Source organism: Prionailurus bengalensis, chromosome A2 (assembly GCF_016509475.1).
Source record: "Prionailurus bengalensis isolate Pbe53 chromosome A2, Fcat_Pben_1.1_paternal_pri, whole genome shotgun sequence".
In the NCBI taxonomy this organism is placed as follows: Eukaryota; Metazoa; Chordata; class Mammalia; order Carnivora; family Felidae; genus Prionailurus; species Prionailurus bengalensis.
In genome coordinates, this window is record NC_057348.1 from 54,987,731 (window position 1) to 55,014,509 (window position 26,779).

At 38.9% G+C, this 26,779-nt stretch overlaps 1 protein-coding gene across 2 annotated transcripts in view; it reads right to left on the reverse strand.

Annotated features, from left to right (window-relative positions):
- CA2H3orf20 (chromosome A2 C3orf20 homolog) overlaps positions 1-26,779 on the reverse strand; it is a 105,408-nt gene that overhangs the window by 27,475 nt on the left and 51,154 nt on the right. For both annotated transcript variants that reach the window (XM_043588213.1, XM_043588212.1), the window contains exons 12-13: positions 26,184-26,298; positions 24,582-24,831 (exon numbers count right to left, since the gene is read on the reverse strand). In XM_043588213.1, the coding sequence (XP_043444148.1) occupies positions 24,582-24,831; positions 26,184-26,298 (365 nt within the window). The remainder of the gene's footprint in view (positions 1-24,581; positions 24,832-26,183; positions 26,299-26,779) is intronic.

Consider the following 26,779-nt stretch of genomic DNA (forward strand, 5'->3'; position numbering starts at 1 on the left):
AAATCTATAAAGAATGTATCAAACTCAACACCCCAAAACCAAACAATTCAATTAAAAAATGGGTAGAAGATGAGAACAGACATTTTTCCAAAGAAGACATGCAGATGGCCAACAGCCACATGAAAAGATGCTCAACATCACTCATCATCAGAGAAATGCAAATCAAAACTACAATGAAATATCACCTCACAACTATCAGAATGGCTAAAATAAAAAATACAAGGAACAACAAATGTTGGCAAGAATGTGGAGAAAAAGGAATGCTTGTGCACTGTTGTGGGAATACAAACTGGTGTAGCCACAGTGGAAAATAGTATGGAGGGTCCTCAAAAAATTAAAAAAGAACTACCATATGATCCAATAACTCTACTACTGGGTATTTACCCAAAGAATACAAAAGCATTTTTTCCTGCAGCTTATTTACAATAGTCAAATTATGAAAGCAGCCCAAGTGTCCCTCAAAAGATGAATGGATAAAGATGTGGTATATATACAATGGAATATTAAACCTCCATAAAAAGAATGAAATCTTGCCATTTACAACAATGTGGATGGACCTAGAGAATATAACGCTAAGTGAAATAAATCAGTCAGAGAAAGACAAATACCATATGATTTCACTCATATGTGCAATTTAGAAACAAAACAAAAGAACAAAGTAAAAAAGAGACCAACCAAAAAACAGACTCCTAACTATAGAGAACAAATGGATGGTCACCAGAAGGGAGGTGGGTAGGGGATGGGTGAAATAAGTGATGGGGATTAAGAGTGCACTTATCATGAAGAGCACTGAGTGATTTACAGAATTGTTGAATCAATGGATGTCAGGGTAGCTCAGTTAAGCATCCAACTCTTGATTTCAACTTGGGTCATGCTCATGGTCATGGAATTGAGTCCCTTGCGTAGGGCTCCTCGCTGACAGCAGGGGGCCTGCTTGGGATTCTGTCTTTCTGCCCCTCCTCCCGCTTGCATGTGCACCTCTCTCTTAAACTAAATAAACATTTTTTTAAAAAGAATTGTTGAATCACTATATTGTACACCTGAAAGTAATATAAGACTGTATGTTAACTGTACTTGAATTTAAAAAAAAAATTTTAAGAAAAATATGAATTAAAACTATACTAAGGCAACATATTCTCCTGATGAGAATATAAATTGGTATTACCCTTATGGAGATTAATTTGGACTATCTCTTAAACTTTTAAATGCACGTGACCCTTGGCCCAGCAATTCCATCTTTAGCAATTTATTTACAGCTATATTTGTATAAATGTGAAATGATGAATATATGTGGTCATTGCTTTCCCCATGGGTTAGAATAGGAATACAGAATTGGGCAAATCAAACATGGAACATCTATATAATGGATATTATGTAGCCAAAAGAAAAAGCAATTTATAGGACAATTTCTAAGATATAGTGTTAAGTGAAAAAGGCAAAGTTTCAGAACAGCATTTTTTTTTATTTTTATTTTTTATTTAAAAAAAAATTTTTTTTTAACGTTTATTTATTTTTTTTGGGACAGAGAGAGACAGAGCATGAACGGGGGAGGGGCAGAGAGAGAGGGAGACACAGAATCGGAAGCAGGCTCCAGGCTCTGAGCCATCAGCCCAGAGCCTGACGCGGGGCTCGAACTCACGGACCGTGAGATCGTGACCTGAGCTGAAGTCGGACGCTTAACCAACTGAGCCACCCAGGCGCCCCCAGAACAGCATTTTTAATATCATGCTTTTGAAGAAGAAAGAAGAGAAAAGAAAGACAAAAGAAAAGTGGAAGCAGAAGCAGCAGCAACAGAAGAAGTAAAATATATTTGCATTTGCTTAAACAGGCTTTAAGAAATTCTGGTTGGGTTTTGCCAGTGGGAGCACCAGCAGGAGATCAGAAGTAAAGAGGACCATACAGTTAGATATTTACTTCTTCAGTTCCTTCCCTGTGGGGTCACATTCCTCTCAGCCACCGGTCAGTGTTCCCATGAGAAGGTCCTCCCCATTGCTCTCTCTGTCCAGGTTTTAGTCATTTGCCCTGAAAGTCAAATCCAAACTCTGCAGCCTGGTCTCATCAACTGTTCCCCTTCCCACTCTAACTTGACTTTACTCTTCAGATAGGCCCACACATTTGGAAAAGTCCTCATCTTCCACCTGCCAGCTCTGGCCTCTGCAATGCTGAAAGCCTGGCACTTAAGTTCCCATGCCTAGCAGTCCATCCCTTCAGTTCCTGTCCAGAGTTGGGCTGCCTGTTTTTAAAGATAGAACAGTTGTTGGAGTAACTGGAAACTGCCTCTCCTGCTCAGTGCTCTGCTGTTCAGCATTATGTTTATGGTTCCTGAGACTGGAAGGTTAGGAAAAGAGGCTTTTACAGGTTCTGCTCACCTTTGCTCACTGTTGTCTCTGGAGAGGGAATCCTGTCTTCCAGCTCCCCACATAAACACTGCTCCCCTTGGTGCCTTATTGCCTGTTGCCTAAGGAAAACCTAATCCAGGTATATGGTAGGGCAGGACTGGTTCACTAAACAGTTAGTGTTAGTTCCTTCCTCACTTCCCACAATGTTTCTGAGGTATCTGAAAATACAGAAGCACACTATTTTAAGTTATTACAGCACTTACAGCTTAAATAGCACTTCTGCAAATCTAATAGACGTTGCCCTTCCCAGGAACTTAGAAGAGCATACAGGGAGAGGGTAGACAGGGCAGGGGTTATTAGACCCATTTGACAAATAAGGAAACTGAGGTTTTGAGAGTTAGAGTTACTTAGACCAGAAGGTCTTAGAGTTGTATAAACTTGGTTAATTCCTGTAACTCCAGGGTTTTAGGGATGTGTTCTACCACACGAGGAGAGTGAGTTTTAAGATCAAAGGAGAAATGGACTCAGGGGTCCACTGAATAACAGTGGCTCTGAATAAGTCCTGAGTTTTCTCCATCTGGGTCAGGATCCTTGCTCACATAGATACAAATGCATACTGAAAGGAGTATATTTGTAATTTGCACATTTATTCTCACCTAAACCTACTTTGCCCTCACTCTTCCCTATCCAAGGTAATGACACCATCCTCATTCAGTTATTTAAGACAACAACCTCAAAGTCATCCATAATACTTTTTTTTCTCTTATTCCACATCTATCAGTTAGTCATTTCTGTTAACAAATATGTTATTACATATTTTGTTTATTAAAAATATGTCTAATTTTCTCCTTATTTCTACTACTACCTCTGACAGCACAATATCACTGTCACCTGGATTACTAAAATATTCTCCTAACTACTATGATTCCACTCTTTTCACCCTAAAATAATTTTCCACAAAGCAATCAGAAACGTTCCCACTTCCAACAATGGCTGACTAGGGGGGTTTAGACAAACCTTCCTTCTGAGAAAAAATTAACAAAAATATGTTTGCATTTCATAAGTGAGAACTTGAAAGGTCAGGATATGGAAAAAGAGAGAAAACAAGAAAGGTAAGTATGACATATAGGACAGCTTTACCCCTCAAGGAAAATTCTGATTCTGAAAGTGAAACCTAGGGATGACAGGCTGAGAAGGTGAGGAGACTCCTGGCATGTTCATTGGTTGTAGGGGGGTGAAATGGAAGCTCAGGCCCACCAAAGAAGATGTCCCTGAAAAAAGTCCTGGCTTTTAGTTGAGGACCTGAAGAACTATACCTAAAGAGTAAAAGTGAAACAGAAATAGACAAGCCCTCACAAAGACTGAAACACAGCTTAAATTCCTGTCTGGGTGAGGGTGATATGGACCCAGCCAAGTTGATGGTTGAAAGCAAAGGTAAGTCCTCTCTGAAGGAATATTGCATTATCCAAAGCCTCAAATTCTCTCTATATTTTTTCATACACAATGTCTGGCATACACAAAAAATCAGACATATAAAGAATCAAGGTTTAACTGAAAACTATGAGAAACAGACCCACAGGAATATTGCACATATCTGACAAAGGTGTTAAAGTAGCCATGACTAATACATGTAAGAAAATAGGAGACAAGATGAAAAATTTCATCAGAGAAAAAGCTCTAAAAGAATCAGTTGGAAATCTTAGAACTTAAAAATAGAATGAATGAAATCAAGAACTCAAGAGATAAGTTTTATCAGCAGCCTAGATACATTTAAAGAGAGAATTACTAAATTGGAATGCAGGTCAGTAGGCCAGATGGCTTTCCAGGGGAATTCTACCAAACATTTAAAGAAGAGTTAATACCTATTATTTTAAAGTTGTTACAAAAAATATAAATGGAAGGAAAACTTCCAAACTCTTTCTATGAAGCCAGCATTACATTGATTTCAAAACCAGACAAAGACCCCACTGAAAAGAACTACAGACCAATTTCCCTGATGAATTTCAACAAGAAACTAGCAAACTGAATCCAACAATACATTAAAAGAATTATTCACCATGATCAAGTGGGGTTTATTCCTGGACTGTGGGGCTGGTTCAATATCTGCAAATCAATCACATTAATAAAAGAAAGGATAATAACCACATGATCCTTTTAATAGATGCAGAAAATGCATTTGACAAAATACGGTATCCTTTCTTGATAAAAACCCTCAAGAAAGTAGGGATAGAGGAAACATACCTTAATATCATAAAGGCCATTACAGAAGACTCATAGCTAGTATCACCCTCAATGGGGAAAAACTGAGAGCTTTCCCCCTAAGGTCAGGAACACAACAGGGATGTCCACTGTCACCACTGTGGTTCAACATAGTTCAGGAAGTCCTAGTGTCAGCAACCAGAAAACAAAAACAAACAAAAGGCATCCAAATTGTCAAGGAAGAAGTCAATTTTCACTCTTCGCAGATGACATGATACTCTAAGTGGAAAACCTGAAAGACTTCACCAAAAAAACCCTGCTAGTACTGATACATGAATTCAGCAAAGTTGCAGGATATAAAATCAATTCACAGAGAGGGCGGCAAGATGGCGGCTTAGGAGGACGCTGGGCTCACCGCACGTCCTGCTGATCACTTAGATTCCATCTACACCTGCCTAAATAACCCAGAAAACCGCCAGAGGATTAGCAGAACAGAGTCGCCGGAGCCAAACGCAGACGAGAGGCCCACGGAAGAGGGTAGGAAGGGCGGCGAGGCGGTGCGCGCTCCACGGACTGGTGGGAGGGAGCCGGGGCGGAGGGGCGGCTCGCCGGCCAAGCAGAGCCCCCGAGTCGGGCTTGCAAAAGCGGAGGGGCCGGGCGGACTGTGTTCCGACAGCAAGTGCGACTTAGCGTCTGGGAGGTCAGAAATTAACAGCTCTGCTCGGAAAGCGGGAAGGCTGGAGGACAAAGGGAGGGAGAGCTGCTGAGCCCCCTGACAACAGAGCTCAGTTTGGTGGGGAACAAAGGCGCTCGCCAGCGCCATTTCCCCCGCCCATCCCCCAGCCGAAATCCCAAAGCGAACCGGTTCCTGCCAGGGAACTTGCTCGCTCCGCGCAAACACCCAACTCTGCGCTTAGGCGGAGCCAAACCTCCGGCAGCGGATCTGACTCCCTCCCGCTGCCACAGGGCCCCTCCTGAAGTGGATCACCTAAGGAGAAGCGATCTAAGCCTGCCCCTCCTGCCCCCGAGCACCTTGCCTACCCACCCCAGCTAATACGCCAGATCCCCAGCATCACAAGCCTGGCAGGGTGCAAGTAGCCCAGACGAGCCACACCACCCCACAGTGAATCCCGCCCCTAGGAGAGGGGAAGAGAAGGCACACACCAGTCTGACTGTGGCCCCAGCGGTGGGCTGGGGGCAGACATCAGGTCTGACTGCGGCCCCGCCCACCAACTCCAGGTATACACCACAGCACAGGGGAAGTGCCCTGCAGGTCCTCACCACGCCAGGGACTATCCAAAATGACCAAGCGGAAGAACTCCCCTCAGAAGAATCTCCAGGAAATAACAACAGCTAATGAGCTGATCAAAAAGGATTTAAATAATATAACAGAAAGTGAATTTAGAATAATAGTCATAAAATTAATCGCTGGGCTTGAAAACAGTATACAGGACAGCAGAGAATCTCTTGCTACAGAGATCAAGGGACTAAGGAACAGTCACGAGGAGCTGAAAAACGCTTTAAACGAAATGCATAACAAAATGGAAACCACCACAGCTCGGCTTGAAGAGGCAGAGGAGAGAATAGGTGAACTAGAAGATAAAGTTATGGAAAAAGAGGAAGCTGAGAAAAAGAGAGATAAAAAAATCCAGGAGTATGAGGGGAAAATTAGAGAATTAAGTGATACACTAAAAAGAAATAATATACGCATAATTGGTATCCCAGAGGAGGAAGAGAGAGGGAAAGGTGCTGAAGGGGTACTTGAAGAAATCATAGCTGAGAACTTCCCTGAACTGGGGAAGGAAAAAGGCATTGAAATCCAAGAGGCACAGAGAACTCCCTTCAGACGTAACTTGAATCGATCTTCTGCACGACATATCATAGTGAAACTGGCAAAATACAAGGATAAAGAGAAAATTCTGAAAGCAGCAAGGGGTAAACGTGCCCTCACATATAAAGGGAGACCTATAAGACTCGTGACTGATCTCTCTTTTGAAACTTGGCAGGCCAGAAAGAATTGGCAAGAGATTTTCAGGGTGCTAGACAGAAAAAATATGCAGCCAAGAATCCTTTATCCAGCAAGTCTGTCATTTAGAATAGAAGGAGAGATAAAGGTCTTCCCAAACAAACAAAAACTGAAGGAATTTGTCACCACTAAACCAGCCCTACAAGAGATCCTAAGGGGGACCCTGTGAGACAAAGTCCCAGAGACATCACTATAAGCATAAAACATACAGACATCACAATGACTCTAAACCCGTATCTTTCTATAATAACACTGAATGTAAATGGATTAAATGCGCCAACCAAAAGACATAGGGTATCAGAATGGATAAAAAAACAAGACCCATCTATTTGCTGTCTACAAGAGACTCATTTTAGACCTGAGGACACCTTTAGATTGAGAGTGAGGGGATGGAGAACTATTTATCATGCGACTGGAAGCCAAAAGAAAGCTGGAGTAGCCATACTTATATCAGACAAACTAGACTTTAAATTAAAGGCTGTAACAAGAGATGAAGAAGGACATTATATAATAGTTACAGGGTCTATCCATCAGGAAGAGCTAACAATTATCAATGTCTATGCACCGAATACCGGAGCCCCCAAATATATAAAACAATTACTCATAAACATAAGCAACCTTATTGATAAGAATGTGGTAATTGCAGGGGACTTTAATACACCACTTACAGAAATGGATAGATCATCTAGACACACGGTCAATAAAGAAACAAGGGCCCTGAATGAGACATTGGATGAGATGGACTTGACAGATATATTTAGAACTCTGCATCCCAAAGCAACAGAATATACTTTCTTCTCGAGTGCACATGGAACATTCTCCAAGATAGATCATATACTGGGTCACAAAACAGCCCTTCATAAGTTTACAAGAATTGAAATTATACCATGCTTACTTTCAGACCACAATGCCATGAAGCTTGAAATCAACCACAGAAAAAAGTCTGGAAAACCTCCAAAAGCATGGAGGTTAAAGAACACCCTACTAACGAATGAGTGGGTCAACCAGGCAATTAGAGAAGAAATTAAAAAATATATGGAAACAAACGAAAATGAAAATACAACAATCCAAACGCTTTGGGACGCAGCAAAGGCAGTCCTGAGAGGAAAATACATTGCAATCCAGGCCTATCTCAAGAAACAAGAAAAATCCCAAATACAAAATCTAACAGCACACCTAAAGGAACTAGAAGCAGAACAGCAAAGGCAGCCTAAGCCCAGCAGAAGAAGAGAAATAATAAAGATCAGAGCAGAAATAAACAATATAGAAACTAAAAAAACTGTAGAGCAGATCAACGAAACCAAGAGTTGGTTTTTTGAAAAAATAAACAAAATTGACAAACCTCTAGCCAGGCTTCTCAAAAAGAAAAGGGAGATGACCCAAATAGATAAAATCATGAATGAAAATGGAATTATTACAACCAATCCCTCAGAGATACAAACAATTATCAGGGAATACTATGAAAACTTATATGCCAACAAATTGGACAACCTGGAAGAAATGGACGAATTCCTGAACACCCACACGCTTCCAAAACTCAATCAGGAGGAAATAGAAAGCTTGAACAGACCCATAACCAGCGAAGAAATTGAATCGGTTATCAAAAATCTCCCAACAAATAAGAGTCCAGGACCAGATGGCTTCCCAGGGGAGTTCTACCAGACGTTTAAAGCAGAGATAATACCTATCCTTCTCAAGCTATTCCAAGAAATAGAAAGGGAAGGAAAACTTCCAGACTCATTCTATGAAGCCAGTATTACTTTGATTCCTAAACCAGACAGAGACCCAGTAAAAAAAGAGAACTACAGGCCAATATCCCTGATGAATATGGATGCAAAAATTCTCAATAAGATACTAGCAAATCGAATTCAACGGCATATAAAAAGAATTATTCACCATGATCAAGTGGGATTCATTCCTGGGATGCAGGGCTGGTTCAACATTCGCAAATCAATCAACGTGATACATCACATTAACAAAAAAAGAGAGAAGAACCATATGATCCTGTCAATCGATGCAGAAAAGGCCTTCGACAAAATCCAGCACCCTTTCTTAATAAAAACCCTTGAGAAAGTCGGGATAGAAGGAACATACTTAAAGATCATAAAAGCCATTTATGAAAAGCCCACAGCTAACATCATCCTCAACGGGGAAAAACTGAAAGCTTTTTCCCTGAGATCAGGAACACGACAAGGATGCCCACTCTCACCGCTGCTGTTTAACATAGTGCTGGAAGTTCTAGCATCAGCAATCAGACAACAAAAGGAAATCAAAGGCATCAAAATTGGCAAAGATGAAGTCAAGCTTTCGCTTTTTGCAGATGACATGATATTATACATGGAAAATCCGATAGACTCCACCAAAAGTCTGCTAGAACTGATACAGGAATTCAGCAAAGTTGCAGGATACAAAATCAATGTACAGAAATCAGTTGCATTCTTATACACTAACAATGAAGCAACAGAAAGACAAATAAAGAAACTGATCCCATTCACAATTGCACCAAGAAGCATAAAATACCTAGGAATAAATCTAACCAAAGATGTAAAGGATCTGTATGCTGAAAACTATAGAAAGCTTCTGAAGGAAATTGAAGAAGATTTAAAGAAATGGAAAGACATTCCCTGCTCATGGATTGGAAAAATAAATATTGTCAAAATGTCAATACTACCCAAAGCTATCTACACATTCAATGCAATCCCAATCAAAATTGCACCAGCATTCTTCTCGAAACTAGAACAAGCCATCCTAAAATTCATATGGAACCACAAAAGGCCCCGAATAGCCAAAGGAATTTTGAAGAAGAAGACCAAAGCAGGAGGCATCACAATCCCAGACTTTAGCCTCTACTACAAAGCTGTCATCATCAAGACAGCATGGTATTGGCACCAAAACAGACACATAGACCAATGGAATAGAATAGAAACCCCAGAACTAGACCCACAAACGTATGGCCAACTCATCTTTGACAAAGCAGGAAAGAACATCCAATGGAAAAAAGACAGCCTCTTTAACAAATGGTGCTGGGAGAACTGGACAGCAACATGCAGAAGGTTGAAACTAGACCACTTTCTCACACCATTCACAAAAATAAACTCAAAATGGATAAAGGACCTAAATGTGAGACAGGAAACCATCAAAACCTTAGAGGAGAAAGCAGGAAAAGACCTCTCTGACCTCAGCCGTAGCAATCTCTTACTCGACACATCCCCAAAGGCAAGGGAATTAAAAGCAAAAGTGAATTCCTGGGACCTTATGAAGATAAAAAGCTTCTGCACAGCAAAGGAAACAACCAACAAAACTAAAAGGCAACCAACGGAATGGGAAAAGATATTCGCAAATGACATATCGGACAAAGGGCTAGTCTCCAAAATCTATAAAGAGCTCACCAAACTCCACACCCGAAAAACAAATAACCCAGTGAAGAAATGGGCAGAAAACATGAATAGACACTTCTCTAAAGAAGACATCCGGATGGCCAACAGGCACATGAAAAGATGTTCAGCGTCGCTCCTTATCAGGGAAATACAAATCAAAACCACACTCAGGTATCACCTCACGCCAGTCAGAGTGGCCAAAATGAACAAATCAGGAGACTATAGATGCTGGAGAGGATGTGGAGAAACGGGAACCCTCTTGCACTGTTGGTGGGAATGCAAATTGGTGCAGCCGCTCTGGAAAGCAGTGTGGAGGTTCCTCAGAAAATTAAAAATAGACCTACCCTATGACCCAGCAATAGCACTGCTAGGAATTTATCCAAGGGATACAGGAGCACTGATGCATAGGGCCACTTGTACCCCAATGTTCATAGCAGCACTCTCAACAATAGCCAAATTATGGAAAGAGCCTAAATGTCCATCAACTGATGAATGGATAAAGAAATTGTGGTTTATATACACAATGGAATATTACATGGCAATGAGAAAAAATGAAATATGGCCTTTTGTAGCAACGTGGATGGAACTGGAGAGTGTGATGCTAAGTGAAATAAGCCATACAGAGAAAGACAGATACCATATGGTCTCACTCTTATGTGGATCCTGAGAAACTTGGCAGGAACCCATGGGGGAGGGGAAGGAGAAAAAAAAAAAAAAAGAGGTTAGAATGGGAGAGAGCCAAAGCATAAGAGACTGTAAAAAACTGAGAACAAACTGAGGGTTGATGGGGGGTGGGAGGGAGGAGAGGGTGGGTGATGGGTATTGAGGAGGGCACCTTTTGGGATGAGCACTGGGTGTTGTATGGAAACCAATTTGTCAATAAATTTCAGAAAAAAAAAAAATAAATAAATAAAAAAAAAAAATCAATTCACAGAAATAAGTTGCATTCCTATACACCAATAATGAAACAACAGAAAGAGGAATCAAGGAATTGATCCCATTTAAATTGCATTAAATCCATAAAGTACCTGGTAATAAGCCCAACCAAACAAGTTAAAAGACTTGTATGGTGAAACTATAGAAAGCTTATGAAAGAAACTGAAGAAGATACAAAGAAATGGAAAAAGATTCCATGCTCCTGGATAGGAAGAACAAATATTGTTAAAATGTCAATACTACCCAAATCAATCTACACATTCAATGCAATCCTTATCAAAATAACACCAGCAGAGCTAGAACAAACAATTCTAAAATTTACATGGAACCACAAAAGACCCCCAATAGCCAAAGTAATGTTGAAAAAGGAAACCAAAGCTGAAGAGATCACAATTCTGGACTTCAAAGCTGTAATCATCAAGACAGCAGGGTACTGGCACAGAAACAGACACATAGATCAATGGAACAGGATAGAGAACCCAGAAATGGACCCTCAAATGTATGGTCAACTAATATTTGACAAAGCAGGAAAGAATATCCAATGGAAAAAAGATGCTCCTCAGCAAGTGGTGCTGGGAAAACTGGACAGCAACATGTGGAAGAATGAACCTAGATCACTTTCTTATGCCATAAACAAAAGTAAACTCAAAATGGATGAAAGACCTAAATGTAAGACAAGAAACTATCAAAATCCTAGAGGAGAAAACAGGCAGCAACCTCTCTGACCTTGGCTGCAGCAACATCTTACTAGACATTTCTCCAAAGGCAAGGGAAACAAAGCAAAAATGAACTACTGGGACCTCATCAAGATAAAAGGATTCTGCACAGCAAAGGAAACAATCAATAAAACTAGAAGGCAACTGACGGAATGGAAGAAGTTACTGCAAATCAGATAAAGGGTTAGTATCAAAAATCTATAAATAACTTATCCAACTCAACACCCAAAAACAAATAATCCACTAAAGAAATGGGCAAAAGACATGGACAGACACTTTTCCAAAGAATACATCCAGATGGTTAACAGACACATGAAAAGATTCTCAATATCATTCATTATCAGGGAAATACAAATCAAAACCACAATGAGATATCACCTCATATCTGTCAGAATGGCTAAAATGAATAAATCAGGAAACAACAGATGCTGGTGAGAGTGCAGAGAAAGGGAAACACTTTTGCACCACTGGTGGGAATGTAAATTCGTGCAGCCACTCTGGAAAACAGTAGAGTCCTCAAAAAGTTAAAAATATAACTACCAATGACCCAGCAATTGCTCTACTAGGTATTTATCCAAAAGATGCAAAAATGCTGATTTGAAGTGGCATATGCACCCCAATGTTTATAGCAGCACTATCAACAATAGCCTAATTATGGAAAGAGCTGAAATGTCCACAGACTGATTAATGGATAAAGAAGATGTGGTATATATACACAATGGAATATTACTCAGCAATCAAAAAGAATGAAATCTTGCCATTTGCGACAATGTGGATGGAACTAAAGTTTATTATGTTAAGTGAAATAACTCAGGCATTGAAAGATACATTTATGACTTCACTCATGTGGAATTTAAGAAACAAAACAAACAGAAGGGAAGGAAAAATAATATAAAAACAGATAGGGAAGCAAACCATAAGAGACCCTTAAATACAGAGAACAAACTGAGGGTTGCTGAAGGGGAGGTGGGTGGGAGAATGGGTTAAATGGGTGATGGGCATGAGGGAGGGTACTTGTTGGGATGAGCACTGAGTGCTATATGTAAGTGATGAATCACTCAATTCTACTCCTGAAACCATTACTACACTATATGTTAACTAGCTTGGATTTAAATAAAGTTAAAGAAGTATAAGAAAAGAAAATATCTAGACATAAGTATAGAAGGAAGAAAAAGATTTAAAATACAGCATAGAAAAAAAATGCATGGAACCTAGTGAAAAGGTGTAACGTGGATATACCTGGAGTCCCACGCTGAGAGGAGAGGGAAAAGAAGAGGAAGAGGGAGGAGGAAGGAAGGGAGAGAGAGAGAAAAGGAAATAATGGCTGAGAATTTTCCAAAACCATTGAAAGCCACAGGTACAGAAGCACTACACACAAGATGAATACAATAAAAGTTGCATTTTGGCACGTCATGGAAAACGTGCTAAAAGAGGCCACGAACTAAAGGTGGAGAGAAAAAAAAAAGTCAGAGAATAAAAGGCTCATTACTTTCAACAATAAGCAACAATAAGACTGGGAGCTGACTTATTAATAGAAATGATGAAAATTATAAAACAACAGAGAGACATCTTTAAAGTGCTGAAAGAAAATAATTGCCAATCACAAGAGTATGATTCAAAATGGAAAGTGAAATAAGACATACTAAGGCAAAAAACAAAAACAAAAAATAAAAAATTAGGCAAGAGCAGACATACTAAAGGAATTCTAAAGGTGGTTCTTTAGGCAGGAGGAAAATCATCCTAAGTGAATATATGAAGAAAAAAGAAAAAAGGCACACATAAATGTAAAAGGAGGTATCACTATATATTCTACAGTCATTTAAAACATCACAAGAATGGGGTGCCTGGGTGGCGCAGTCGGTTAAGCGTCCGACTTCAGCCAGGTCACGATCTCGCGGTCCGTGAGTTCGAGCCCCGCGTCAGGCTCTGGGCTGATGGCTCGGAGCCTGGAGCCTGTTTCTGATTCTGTGTCTCCCTCTCTCTCTGCCCCTCCCCCGTTCATGCTCTGTCTCTCTCTGTCCCAAAAATAAATAAACGTTGAAAAAAAAATTTTTTTGAAAAAAAAAAAAAAATAAATAAAAAAATAAATAAAACATCACAAGAAGATATTTTGAATAACTTTGTTGCAATATATTTAAACATTTAAATTAAATGGGTAAATTCCTAGGAAAATCTAACTTACCAAAATAAACACACACACACACACACACACACACACAGAGAGAGAGAGAGAGAGAGAGAGAGAATCTGAATACTCCTATATCTATTAAAAATAAAAGTTTTGGGGCGCCTGGGTGGCGCAGTCGGTTAAGCGTCCGACTTCAGCCAGGTCACGATCTCACGGTCCGTGAGTTCGAGCCCCGCGTCGGGCTCTGGGCTGATGGCTCAGAGCCTGGAGCCTGTTTCCGATTCTGTGTCTCCCTCTCTCTCTGCCCCTCCCCCGTTCATGCTCTGTCTCTCTCTGTCCCAAAAATAAATAAACGTTGAAAAAAAAAAAATAAATAAAAGTTTTACTTGAAACTTCCACCGAAAGAAAATTCCAGGGCAGATGACTTTATTGGTAAGCTCTATCAAATATTTAAGGAAGAAATAACTCAAGTGTACAAATAGCAGATAATAGAAAAATAAGAAATTCTTCCCAGATTATTTTAAGAAGCCAGACTGACCAGAACATGACAAGAAAAGGAAAAAAATATTGGCCAATATTTCTCATAAACACAAGTACCAAAATCCTAGATAAAACATTAGCAAGCCACTCATCATCAGGGAAATACAAATCAAAACCACAATGAGACACCACCTCACCCCTGTCAGAATGGCTAACATCAACAACTCAGGCAACAACAGATGTTGGTGAGGATGCGGAGAAAGAGGATCTCTTTGGCACTGCTGGTGGGAATGCAAACTGGGGCAGCCACTGTGGAAAACAGTGTGGAGGTTCCTTAAAAAATGAAAAATAGAACTACCCTATGACCCAGCAATTGCACTACTAGGTATTTATCCAAGGGATACAGGTATGCTATTTCTAAGGGGCACATGCACCCCCAATGTTTATAGCAGCACTATCAACAAGAGCCAAAGTGTGGAAAGAGCCCAAATATCCATCGATAGATGAATGGATAAAGAAGATGTGGTATGTGTGTGTATACACACACACATACACACATACACAACACACATACACACACACACACACACAATGGAGTATTATTCAGCAATCAAAAAGAATGAAATCTTGCCATTTGCAACTATGTGGATGGAACTATAGGGTATTATGCTAAGTGAAATTAGTCAATCAGAGAAAGAAAAATACCATATGACTTCATTCATATGAGGACTTTAAGAGACAAAAGAGATGAACATAAGGGAATGAAAGCAAAAATAATATAAAAACAGGGAGGGAGATAAAACAAGAGACTCTTAAATATGGAGAACAAACAGAGTGTTACTGGAGGGGCTGTGGGAGGGGGGATAGGCTAAATGGGTAAGGGGCATTAAGGAATCTACTCCTGAAATCATTGTTGCACTATATGCTAACTAACTTGGGTGTAAATTTTAAAAAATAAAGAAAAATAAATAAATAAATAAATTAATTAATTAATTAATTAGCAAGCCAAATCTAGCAATATGCAAAAAGGGGATATAGTATATAAAAACCAAGTTAGATTTATGTTGGAATACAATATTAGTTGAACACTTGAAATGCAATCAATAAAATTTACCACAATAATAGAATAAAGGGAAAAAGCACACGCTAAATTTCAACAGATGCAGAAAAGGTACTTGATAAAATTTAATATTGACTCAGGATAAAAAAAATTTCTTAGTAAACTAGAACTAAAAGGATAAATTTTTAATCTAATAAAGGGTTTCTATAAAAAATCTACAGCATAATAGAAAAAAATACTGAAAAACTTTCCTCTAAGATGAGAATGAACCAAAATGCCTATCATTACCACTTCCTTTTTTTAAAATATAATTTATGGTCAAGTTGGCTAACATACAGTGTATACAGTGTGATCTTGGTTTGGGGGATAGATTCCCATGATTCATCGCTTGCACACACCCAGGGCTCATTCCAACAAGTGCCCTCCTCAATGCCCATCACCCATTTTCCCCCTCGCCCCTCCCCATCAGCCCTCAGTTTTTTCTCTGTATTTAAGAATCTCTTATGGTTTGCCTCCCTCCTTCTCTGTTTGTAACTATTTTTGAAAATTGTCTTAGAAGATCTAACCAGTGCAGTTAGGCAATAAAAGAAATAAAAACGTATAATATTTAGAAAAGAAGAATTTACTCTTGTAGATAACAAGTCTATGTATGTTGGAGATCCAAAATAATCAACTGATAAAACTATTATTAAGTGAACTGAGCAGGATCAATGGGTAAAAAGTCAATATGCAGAATTCAATTGTGGCTGCCAGTTTTTACTCAGATGGAGTAAGCACACTGTAGTTTCTTTCTCCCATTGACTACAATTCTAGAAAGAATTTTTTAAAACTACCTGGTGCCTTTGAAAGATAAATAATAGCAGGTAGATTGTGAGAGGAGGGAGCAAGGAGTCAAAACTTAAGGAACAATCAGTGTGTAGTGGTGAGTTTCCTGGTCTTTCTCTTTCTTATATATCCTGCTTGGACTTGAGGGTGAACTGAATCTGGAGAAGTGAACAATGGAACTGGTTAATAAAATCCTTGAGGAGAAACCTTCTTTCTAGCCAAAGAAGAAGAAAATAGATCCCCGTAATTCTGGGAGTGTGAAGAGAATCATCTTTTTATGCCTTCTTTTTCCTCTCCTGGTTCTTCCACAAGGCCAGTTTCAGCAGCAGAATTGCACTCATATGGCAGTGGCAGCAATCGCATGGGCACAGTACATATGGAGGAACAACAATTTAAATGACTATGGGTTTCTCATCAGAAACTATAGAGATTATGAAACAGGAGAACAACATCTTTAAGGTACTGAAAGAAGAACATTATAAATATCTGAGTAAATATAATTCAAATACTATTGAACCAGAATTTTTTATCCAGTGAAAATGTCCTTCAGGAATTAAGGCAAAATGAGGACATGATCAAGTGAGGGAAAATAAAAAAGATTTATCACCAACAGACTTGCTCTAAAAGAAATGCTAGAAGAAATTCATCAGGCTGAAAGGGAATGATCTCAGAGGGAAACCCAGAACTTCAGAAATTAAAGAAAGGCAGCAGAAATTATAAATATCTGAGTAAATATAATAAAGCATATATTTTTCTTGAGTTATTCAGAATTTATGACCAATGAAAGCAAAGATTATAACATTGTTGAAGTGTTTCCATATACATAGACATAATACACCAACCACTATAGTATAAAGGGGGAAGAATAAAAAGACTTATATAGTTGTAAAATTATTACATTTCCCTCAAAATGGCAATATTAAATCTAGATAGACTGTTTAGGGTGAAGCATGTAGAATGTAAATCCTAAGGCAAATACTAAAAAAGAAAAATTAAACCATAAAGACATACACTAAAAAGCCAATACACAAATTAAAAGGGAATACTAAAAATATTCAAGTAATTCAAAATAAGGCAGGAGAAGAGAGAGGAACAAAAACAAAAACAAAGCAAAAACAGGATATAAACAGAAAAATAAAATAGTAGACATAAATCTAACTATATCAATAATTAATTAAATGTAAAGGGTCTAAATACACCAATTAAAAGAGTGTCATATTGGTAAAAATACAAGACCTAACTATACACTGTTTACAAGAAACATAGTTTAAATATAAAGATACAGATAGATTGAAAGTAACAGAATGGAGGGGTGCATGGCTGACAGAGTCAGAAGACCATGTGACTCTTGATCTTGGGGTTGTGATTTTGAGCCCCATGTTGGGTCTAGAGTTTACTTCAACAAACAAAAGATAAAAAATAAAAATAAAATTAACAATGGAAGAGTTATACCAGACACTAATTGAAAGAAATCTGAAGTGGGATGATTATTATTATTATTATTATTATTATTATTCAAAGTAGAATTCAGAACAAAAAAAATTATTAGGTCTGAAGAGGACATTACATAATGTTAAAAGAATCAAATGTGCTATACCTAACAACATGGGTCCAAGATTTATGAAACAAAAATATGATACAATTTGAAGATATTGAAAACATAGATTGAAACACCTCAAAAATGTTATAATTTTTGCTTTCAACAGTTATACATATTTTAAGGAATTTAAGCAAAAAAATCCACAATCATGCTTGGAGACATAAACATTCCTTTCTCAGTAACCAGCAGAGTAAGAAGACAGAAAATCAGCAAGGATAAGAAGAGCTAAACAACTCTATGACTGTACCTCATTGACATTTGTAAATGATCCTCTATTGAAAGATTTGCTGAAGACTCCACCCATCGAGAGCAGAATGCAATTCTTTTCAAGTGCACATGTAGCATTTACCAAGATAGACCATATTCAGGGATCATAAAACAAACCTTAGCAAATCAAAAGAACAGAAATCATACAAAATATGTTCTCTGCACCAGAAATAAACTAAAATCAATAACAAAAAGATATCTAGAAAATTCTCAAAGATTTGGAAATTAGAGATTGGATTTCTACATAACCCATGTACCAAAGATGAAATCACAGGGAAATTAGGAAATATTTCAAACAAAATGAAAATTAAAATTAAAATCCATCATTGCAAAATTTATGGAATGTAGGCAAAACAGCGTTTAGAAGGAAGTTTGCAGAATTAAATACTTACATGTTAGAAAATAAGGCCTCAAACCAATAATCCAAGCTTACAATTTAGAAACTGTAAAAAGCAAATTAAACACAAAACAAGCAGAAGGAAGATAAAAAATAAATGCCATAAATAATGGAATTGAAAACAGAATAACAATGGAGAAAAATCAATAAAATTAAAAGCTGATTCTCTGAAAAGGTTATAAAATTAACAAAACTACAGCCAAACTGACTAAGATAAAAAAGTGAAGATCCAAATAACCATTAGAAATCATAGAGGGGCTCTCACTGAAGACGTTACAGACATTAAAAAGATGATAAGGGAATATTAATGAACAATTCTATGCATATAAATTCAATAAATTAGATGAAATGGGTCAATTCCTTTAAGGACACAAACTATCAAAATTCACTCAAGAGAAACAGATGACCAGAATAGTCCTGTATTTATTTAAGTAATTAAGTGTGTTTTAAAGATTTTTCTAATGAAGAAAATGGCAGGCAACATGGTTTCACTGGTGAATTAGAAAAAAAAAAAAAAAAAAACAAAACAATTCAACACAAAATAGAAGAGGTAGAAAAACTTCCCAACCCATTTTATTAGGCTAGCATTACCCTGACAAACCAGACAGAAACATTACAAGAAAACTACAGACCAATAACCTCATGACTATAGATGTAAAACTTCTCCCCCAAATATTAGTAAATTGAATCCAGCAAAAGAGAAAAATAATAGTACCTCATGACAAAGTGGAGTTTATCCCAGGAATGCAAGGCTGGCTCAACATTTGAAATCAACATAATTCACCATATTAAGAAAATAAAAAGAAACCCACACATATATGGCCAATTGATTTTTTACACAAGTACCAAGGCAACATAACAGAGAAGAGGACATCGTCTCAAAAAATGGCACTCGAACAACTGGATATCCATATGCAAAATAGATAAACTTCAACCCGCACTTTGTACCTTAAACAAACATTAGTTCAAAGTAGATCATAGGCCTAAATACAAAACATAAAAATATAAAACTTTGAAGGAGAACTTTGTGACATTGGGTTAGACCAGGTTTTCTCAGTCAGCACTACTGACATTTTGGACTACTTAATTCTTTCTTGTGTGTGGTGGTGCAGGTCGTTTTGTGCATCGTAGGATGATTAGCAGCATCTCTGACCCCTACTCAGTAGATAGCAGTAGCAATCCCTCTCACATTGTAACGATTAAAAAATGTCTCCAGGGTGTTTGAGTGACTCAACCACTTAAGCATCTGACTCTTGATTTCAGCTCAGGTCATGATCTCACAGCTGGTAGGATAGAAACCATGTCAAGCTCTGCACTGTCAATGCAGGATTCTCTTTCTCTCTCTCTATCTCCCCTGCTCACTCATGTGTGTGCACACGCATGTGTATACACACTGTCTCTCAAAATAAAGAAATAAACTTAAAAAAACAACTCTCAAAATATGGCCAAATGTCCTCTGGGGATCAGAATTGTCTCTGGTTGAGAACCACTGGCTTAGGCAAAGAGTTTTTAGACATGACACCAAAATCACAATCCAGAAAAGAAAAAAAAATACATTAGACTACATCAAAATAAATTTGCTCAAACAAAACAAAACAAAACAAAACAAAACAAGCCAGACTGGGAAAAATATTTCAAGTCAAGTTTCTGATAAAGGACTTATATCCAGAATGAGGAACTCTCTCGAAACTTGACAGTACAAATAGCCCAATTTGAAAATGTGCAAAAGATCTGAACAGACATTTTACCAAATGATGGTAAGTAAGCCCATGGAAAGATGCTCAACATCATTAGTTATTAGCGAAATGCAAATTAAAATGATAATGAGATATCACTGCACATCTATTAGAATGGGTAAAATATATAATTTTTAATGTTTATTTATTTTTGACAGAGAGACAGAGTGTGAGCAGGGAAGGATCAGAGAGAGGGAGATACAGAATCCAAAGCAGGCTCCAGGCTCCAAGCTGTCAGCACAGAGCCCGACTCAGGGCTCGAATTCATGGACCATGAGATCATGACCTGAGCTGAAGTCAGACGCTTAACCAACTGAGCCACCCAGGTGCCCCTAGAATGGGTAAAATATTTTTTTTAAGTTGAGGATGCCAATTACAAAGATTTGAAGCAACTGGAACCCTCATACATTGCTGAGAGTAATGTATAACGGTACAGCTACTTGAGCAGTTTGGCAGTTTCTTATAAAGTTAAACATAGATTTACAATCTAAGAGCCAGCAATCTAGCTCTTAAGTATTTGCTTAAGTAAATTGAAAGCCCATGATCACATAAAGTTCTTGGGTATTTACAGCAATTTTATTCATAATCACCAAAAACTGAAAATATTCCAAATGTCTTTTAATAGGTGAATGGATAAATTATCTTTTTATCCATCCAGGCCATGTAATACATGCACAAAAGAGTTAACATAGAAGGCTACTATCTTTAGAAGGACCTGCTTACAAGGTTGGCCCTTTGCCGATGTCTAGAAACCTGGCACTTGAACCATTTCCTATGCTATGCCCACACTGTGTAAACAATGTGATTTATGTCGAACACCTGCTTTCCTTCTAGCAGTCTGGAATTTTCATATTTGCTAGGCAGAGAGTGTCTATGTGACTATCACTCAATAAAAACCTTGGGTTCTGAGTCTTTAATGGGCATGATTGGGCAGAGATATTGCATACATTACTACATTTTCACATTTTTCACTGCTAGAGAAAGGAGCTTGCTTGGTGCATCCCCTCACAGGAGGGAGAGAGCATAAAGAAGTCTGTGTATGGATTTATCCAGATTCTACCTGTGTCTTTTACCCTTGCTGATCCTATCATGTATCCTTTCACTATAATACCTTATACATGAATGCTTCCATATGCTGAATCCCATGAGTTCTGGTAAATCTCTGAATGTGGGAGTAGTGCAGGGGCCCCCTGAAATAGAATACTACTCAGCAATAAAAAGAAATGAACTGTTGATACATGCAACAACATGAATAAATCTTCCATGCATTATGCTAAGTGAAAGAAGCTAAACTCAAAAGGCCATACACAGTATAATTCCTTTCATATGACATTTTAGAAAATACAAAACTATAGCTACAAAGAACAGGTCAGTGGTTGTTAGGGATTAAGGGTGAGTGAAGAGTTTGACTACAGAGGGGCAGCATGAGGGAATTTGTGCGTGTCGGGGGTAGGAGGTGATAAAACTGTTCTGTTGTTCTATGTCTTGGCTATCGTGGTGGTTATACAACTCCATCCATTTGTCAAAACTCATAGACTTATACACCAAAAAGAGTAAAGCTTACTGTAAGTAAATGAAAAATAAATTTAAATTGTAATATAATTAACTGCCTTTCTATATAACCAGCAACAAATTAAAAAATTAAATTAAAAACATAATTTATAATAGCAACAAAAACTACTAAAAACTTTAAAATAAACCTAATGAAAGACACATAACTCTGTGTTGAAAACTACAAACCAGAGAGAGATTAGAGAAGACATAAATAAATAAAAAGCTATACTACTCACAGATTGAAATACTACGATATTACAAAGACATTAACAATCCAGTTGAAATGCCAAGATACATTTTTTACCAGCAAAGTGATTCTAAACCTATATGGAAATATAAACTACAAGGGACAGCAAAACAATTTAGAACAACAAAGTATTAGTACGTACTCTGCTGTATATCAATGCTTGTTATAAAGCTATAATAATTAATTGGAGAGCCTGGTATTTGTAAAAGACTGGAAAAAGAGGAAACAAAATAAGGAGTCCAGAAAACGTCCTCTAATTTATACACATAGAGCCCCTTAATTTGTGACAAACTTTGCACCAAAAAGCTTAGGGAAGTTACAATCTTTTCAAAAGGGGATGCTGGATCAGTAAGACAGATATAGATAACTATAGATAGATAGATAGATAGATATAGATATAGATATAGATATAGATATAGATATAGATATAGATATAGATATAGATGGAAAAGATTAAAAGTTGGCTCCTATTTCACATCACTACAGAAATCTCCAAGTGGAGGACAGATGTAATGTAAAAGTTAAAACAAAAAAGTTAACTAGGAAAGTTACTTTGTTGAATACTGTCATGTTCTCTGAATAGGAAAGTTCTTGAATAGGATATAAAAAGCTAATTATAAAGAAAAATATTGAAAATCGGACATTAAAATTTTCCAACTTCTGTTCCTCAATAGACACCATTACCAGAGTAAACGTAAGATCGTTTGCAACGTGTATAATGGACAAAAGTCTTGTACCCACAACATACGAAGAACTCCAAAATATAAATCAAGAAAAGGTGAATGACTAGTACAAAAACGGACAAGGGAGCTAAACAGGCACCTTATAAAAGAGAATATACAAAATGGTCAATGCACAATCAAAACGGTGCTCAACCTCGACAGTCACCAGGGAAACACAATGAAAATCCATATTGTAATTAAAATGACTGGCAATGTCAAGCATTAGTGAGGATGGGGAGCCACTGGAACTGGTGGGAGTGACACTCAATACCACCACTCTAGAATATGGGCAGTCCCACAAGAAGTGGGACATGTACCTACCACCCTAGGACAGCAATATCACATCCAGGCATATACCAACAATAATTAAGGACACATGCTAACACTAGTGCAGTTTGCCATTACCAAAACTGTAAGCAACCCAGATATCCATTAACATTAGAATGCATAATTTGTAGTGTATTCAAAAATAGGTTATCATACAGCAATGAAAATGAGCAAAACACTGCTACACACAACTCATAATTATAATGTTGAGCAAAAGAGGCTAGATGCCAGTTACATACTGAATACTGTAGTTCCATTTCAATAAAGTTAAAAAGAACACAAACACTAATCTACAAAGCTAGAACTCTTCCCCTTGGGGAGGAAGCTGTGGGAGGGGACAAGAGGGTATTTCTAAGGAACTGGTAATGTTCTATTCCTTGATTTGATTATAGGGTATGTTCACTTTGTGATATGCACTAAGCTATATACACTCAGGATTTGTTCATTTTTATGTATTTTTATATATATAGAAAATATATATTAATTGATAGTATATAAAATTAAAATAGAAAAATAGAAAAGACATGTATTTTATCTATTTTTTAAAGTTTAAAAACCCATAAATCTGATGGTGTCACTTGCTGTCTTAAAGTTATGGAATGATTTCCTATAACACTAACAAGGTCACCTGATGTGGCTCTTGGCTACCTCTCTGTCCTCAATTTACAGCCATCTCCCCTCTTTATCAACATGCTCTTCACTGGCCTTCTTACTTTCCCTAGCACATACCTAACTTGTTCTTGTCACAGGTCTCTATATTTGCTCTATCCTCTGCCTGCTAACCCTTCCCTGTCCTTCTCTGTGCCTACCTATTTCTCGTCATGGTTCCTCATTTATTTTCTTTAAGGTAATATAGTAAAAATTAGTCTTTTTTTTCTAAATTTCTTGTCAAGTTAGCTAACATGCAGTGCATACAGTGTGCTCTTGGTTTCGGGAGTGGATTCCCATGATTCATGGCTCATATACAACACCCAGTGCTCATCCCCACAGGTGCCCTCCTCAATGCCCATCGTGGGTCCCCATTTAAATATCACCTCCTCAGAACTGCCTTCACTGACTATCTAATTTAGCACCTTACCCAGACTTCCCAGTCACTCTCCACTCCTGGCATTAGTCAAAATTTTCCATAAAGGGCCAGATAGTAAATATTCTAGTCTTTGCAGGCCAGATGGTCTTAGTCATAATTACTCAACATTTCTGTCTTAGGGAAAGTAACTACAGGCAATATGTAAATGAGTGGGTGTGGCTATTCCAACAAAACCTTACTTATGGACCCTGATATTTAAACTTTATATCATTTCACATGTCATAAAATACTCTTCTTTTGATCTTTCCCCCCTAAGCATCTAAAAAGCTAAAAACTCTTCTTCACTTATAAAAAGGTAGGCGGTGGGGCTAGATTTGGTGAATGGCCCTACGTTGCCAACCTCTGCTTTAAGGTGACCCTGATTTACTTTCTTCCTAGCCTATATCACTACCTAAAATGACTTCAATTCTTCTTGTATTTATTGTCTATCTTCTCACACCCCTAAAATTTCTGCTCCAAGAGGGAAGGGCCTCATCTGTTTCGTTCTTCATGGTGTGCCCACCGCCCATCACCATGTCTGACACATGGAGGCCAGAAGCAATGAAGGCCCAAGCCTACCTGGGTGTGATCATGGCTTTGGCTTGGGTCTTGATGGTCTTCCTCCGAGTGGGGCTCACGGAAACGGACCCATGCTCTTCCCTCGAAGACTCTCCAACTGAGGATTCAGGTCGGGCTGACCGAGATCGTAATAAAAGGACTTCTGAGTATAAACTTGGCTTGGGGCCTCGCTCGACATAGGTACCCGATTTTACCTTGGTTCGATTGCTTTGTGCCTCTTCCTTAACTGGGTATTCTATGGTGAATAGGCCTGTTAACAGAAGACATGGCTGTCACTCTCCCTCATGGCCCGGCCTTCCCCGCCCTGCTATGAGGCTCTGCACATGAGCAGCCCTTCAGCTCATCTTCCTCTCCACTCCTCCACTCTCACACACTCACAAGCCAGGTTGCCTCCCTTCTGCTGTCTGGCATAGAACTCCACCCCAGTACAGTTAGTGGATTGGTAAATACTGGCTGAAATGTAAGAACAAATCAATCTTATTTCTACTCATTTGTCAAGACCCAGCTGAGATCCCTCTTCTGCCAAGGAGCCTGCATTTCATTCAGTTCTGTGTCCTCCACAGCACTCATAGAGGCTGGGTATACAATGCATCCATGCTGTTCTCTTCCCTGAGAATGCTGTTCCCTATATCTCCAGATTTAAGTAGTTTCCATCTACTTTCTTTGTTGTGTTTATTTGTATTCTTGTTTTGCTTCTCCTACTAGACTTGAAAACTTCTGAGGCCCAGGACCTTTCATTCCTTCATTCACTTACCAGATGTTTATTGGATGCTAGACATATAGAGATGACCCAAAACAGGGTTCCCTGCCTCTGAGAACTCCTAGCAGGGATACAGGGGGGATGGACAAGCAAAGAACTATTCATAATGCTAGGTAGTAAGATTTATAATTAGAGCACATTTTACATATGCTGTGGGAACCCAAAGGAGCATATGACTCATTCAGCTTAGGGAACCAGGGAAGGCTTTCTGGAGGAGGAGTACAGTTGAACTGAGTCTTTAGGGATGAGGAAAAACTCCTTGGAACACAGCCCCCTGGTGCCCAGCCAGGGTGGCATGGAATGGAAATCACTGTTCCTCTGTCCCCAGGCCCAACAGCAGGAAGAAAGTCTAGATGTGGGAGCAGTTTTGAGGTCACCAGGCTGGCCCCAGGGGGAACCCTGTAGCCTAACAAGGACAGACTGGTGAACTGGCTGCTTTTTTCCCTTATACTGAGATTGTCCGCAAGGAGAGGAACAGGGTCTACAAATGGATGACGGGCAATATGGGAGAGCTGAAAGGTGAACCAGATGGGGACAGAGAGAGTTATAGAACAATGATGGGAGGTCCAGGAAAATAAGACAACTACAGGAGACACTGAGGACACATGGGACCATGCTCAGAAAACTGAAGGTGGCAAAGGCCACCACTACTTGAGACACGGCCCTGAGCAAGTACCCTTGCTTCGGGAGCCTGAGCCTTGTTACCCAATCTACTGATGAGGAGGTCGCCCTGCCCACCCACCTCCCCAGGTGGTAAAAAGCTGTCCTCAGAGATGCCTTGCAGGTGACTCAGGATTTAGGAAGTTATCTGACAGGCATCACTCTACTTTTCTGCTCCTTACCTGCTGCCAACAAGACAGAATTCATAAACTGTGACACTGTCTTTTGAAACCGCTTCTTGATCCCCACTAGGGCTCGGCTCATCTTAGACATCTTGTCGTCCATGCGGGTCAGCAGCTGGGGAGAGGCCAAGGGGGAGAGCATTGTTGCCTCCCCGCCAGGAGCCCAGGAGCCATTGGCTCAGCCCACCAACAACTAGGCCTTGCTCCAGCTTGGAGGATGTGCTGTCCCCTCTGCCTGGGACACAGCCCTCTCCCCCTGCACTCAGGGAATTCCTGCACATCAGCCCAACCTGACTCAAATGTCCCCTTGTGGGAGGGCTCCCCTCCAGGAAGCAAAACTGTTCCTTGCTCTCTATGTAGCCTGAAGTCAAAAGTTAGCCCTTTATGAAGTAACTGGATGCATATGAGTCTGTCTCCCCCACTGGACTGTAAGCTCTTCAAGGGCAGGGACCGGATCTTGGTCTCTTTGGTGTCTGAGTGCCTGTCATGCAGAAGGTGCTCAATTAATGCTTGTTGCATTATGAATAACTAGATAGACAAGGGCCTCTTTGGAGTCCTTGCTGCCAGTCCCCCTCTATATGCATTCCCCAGAGTCC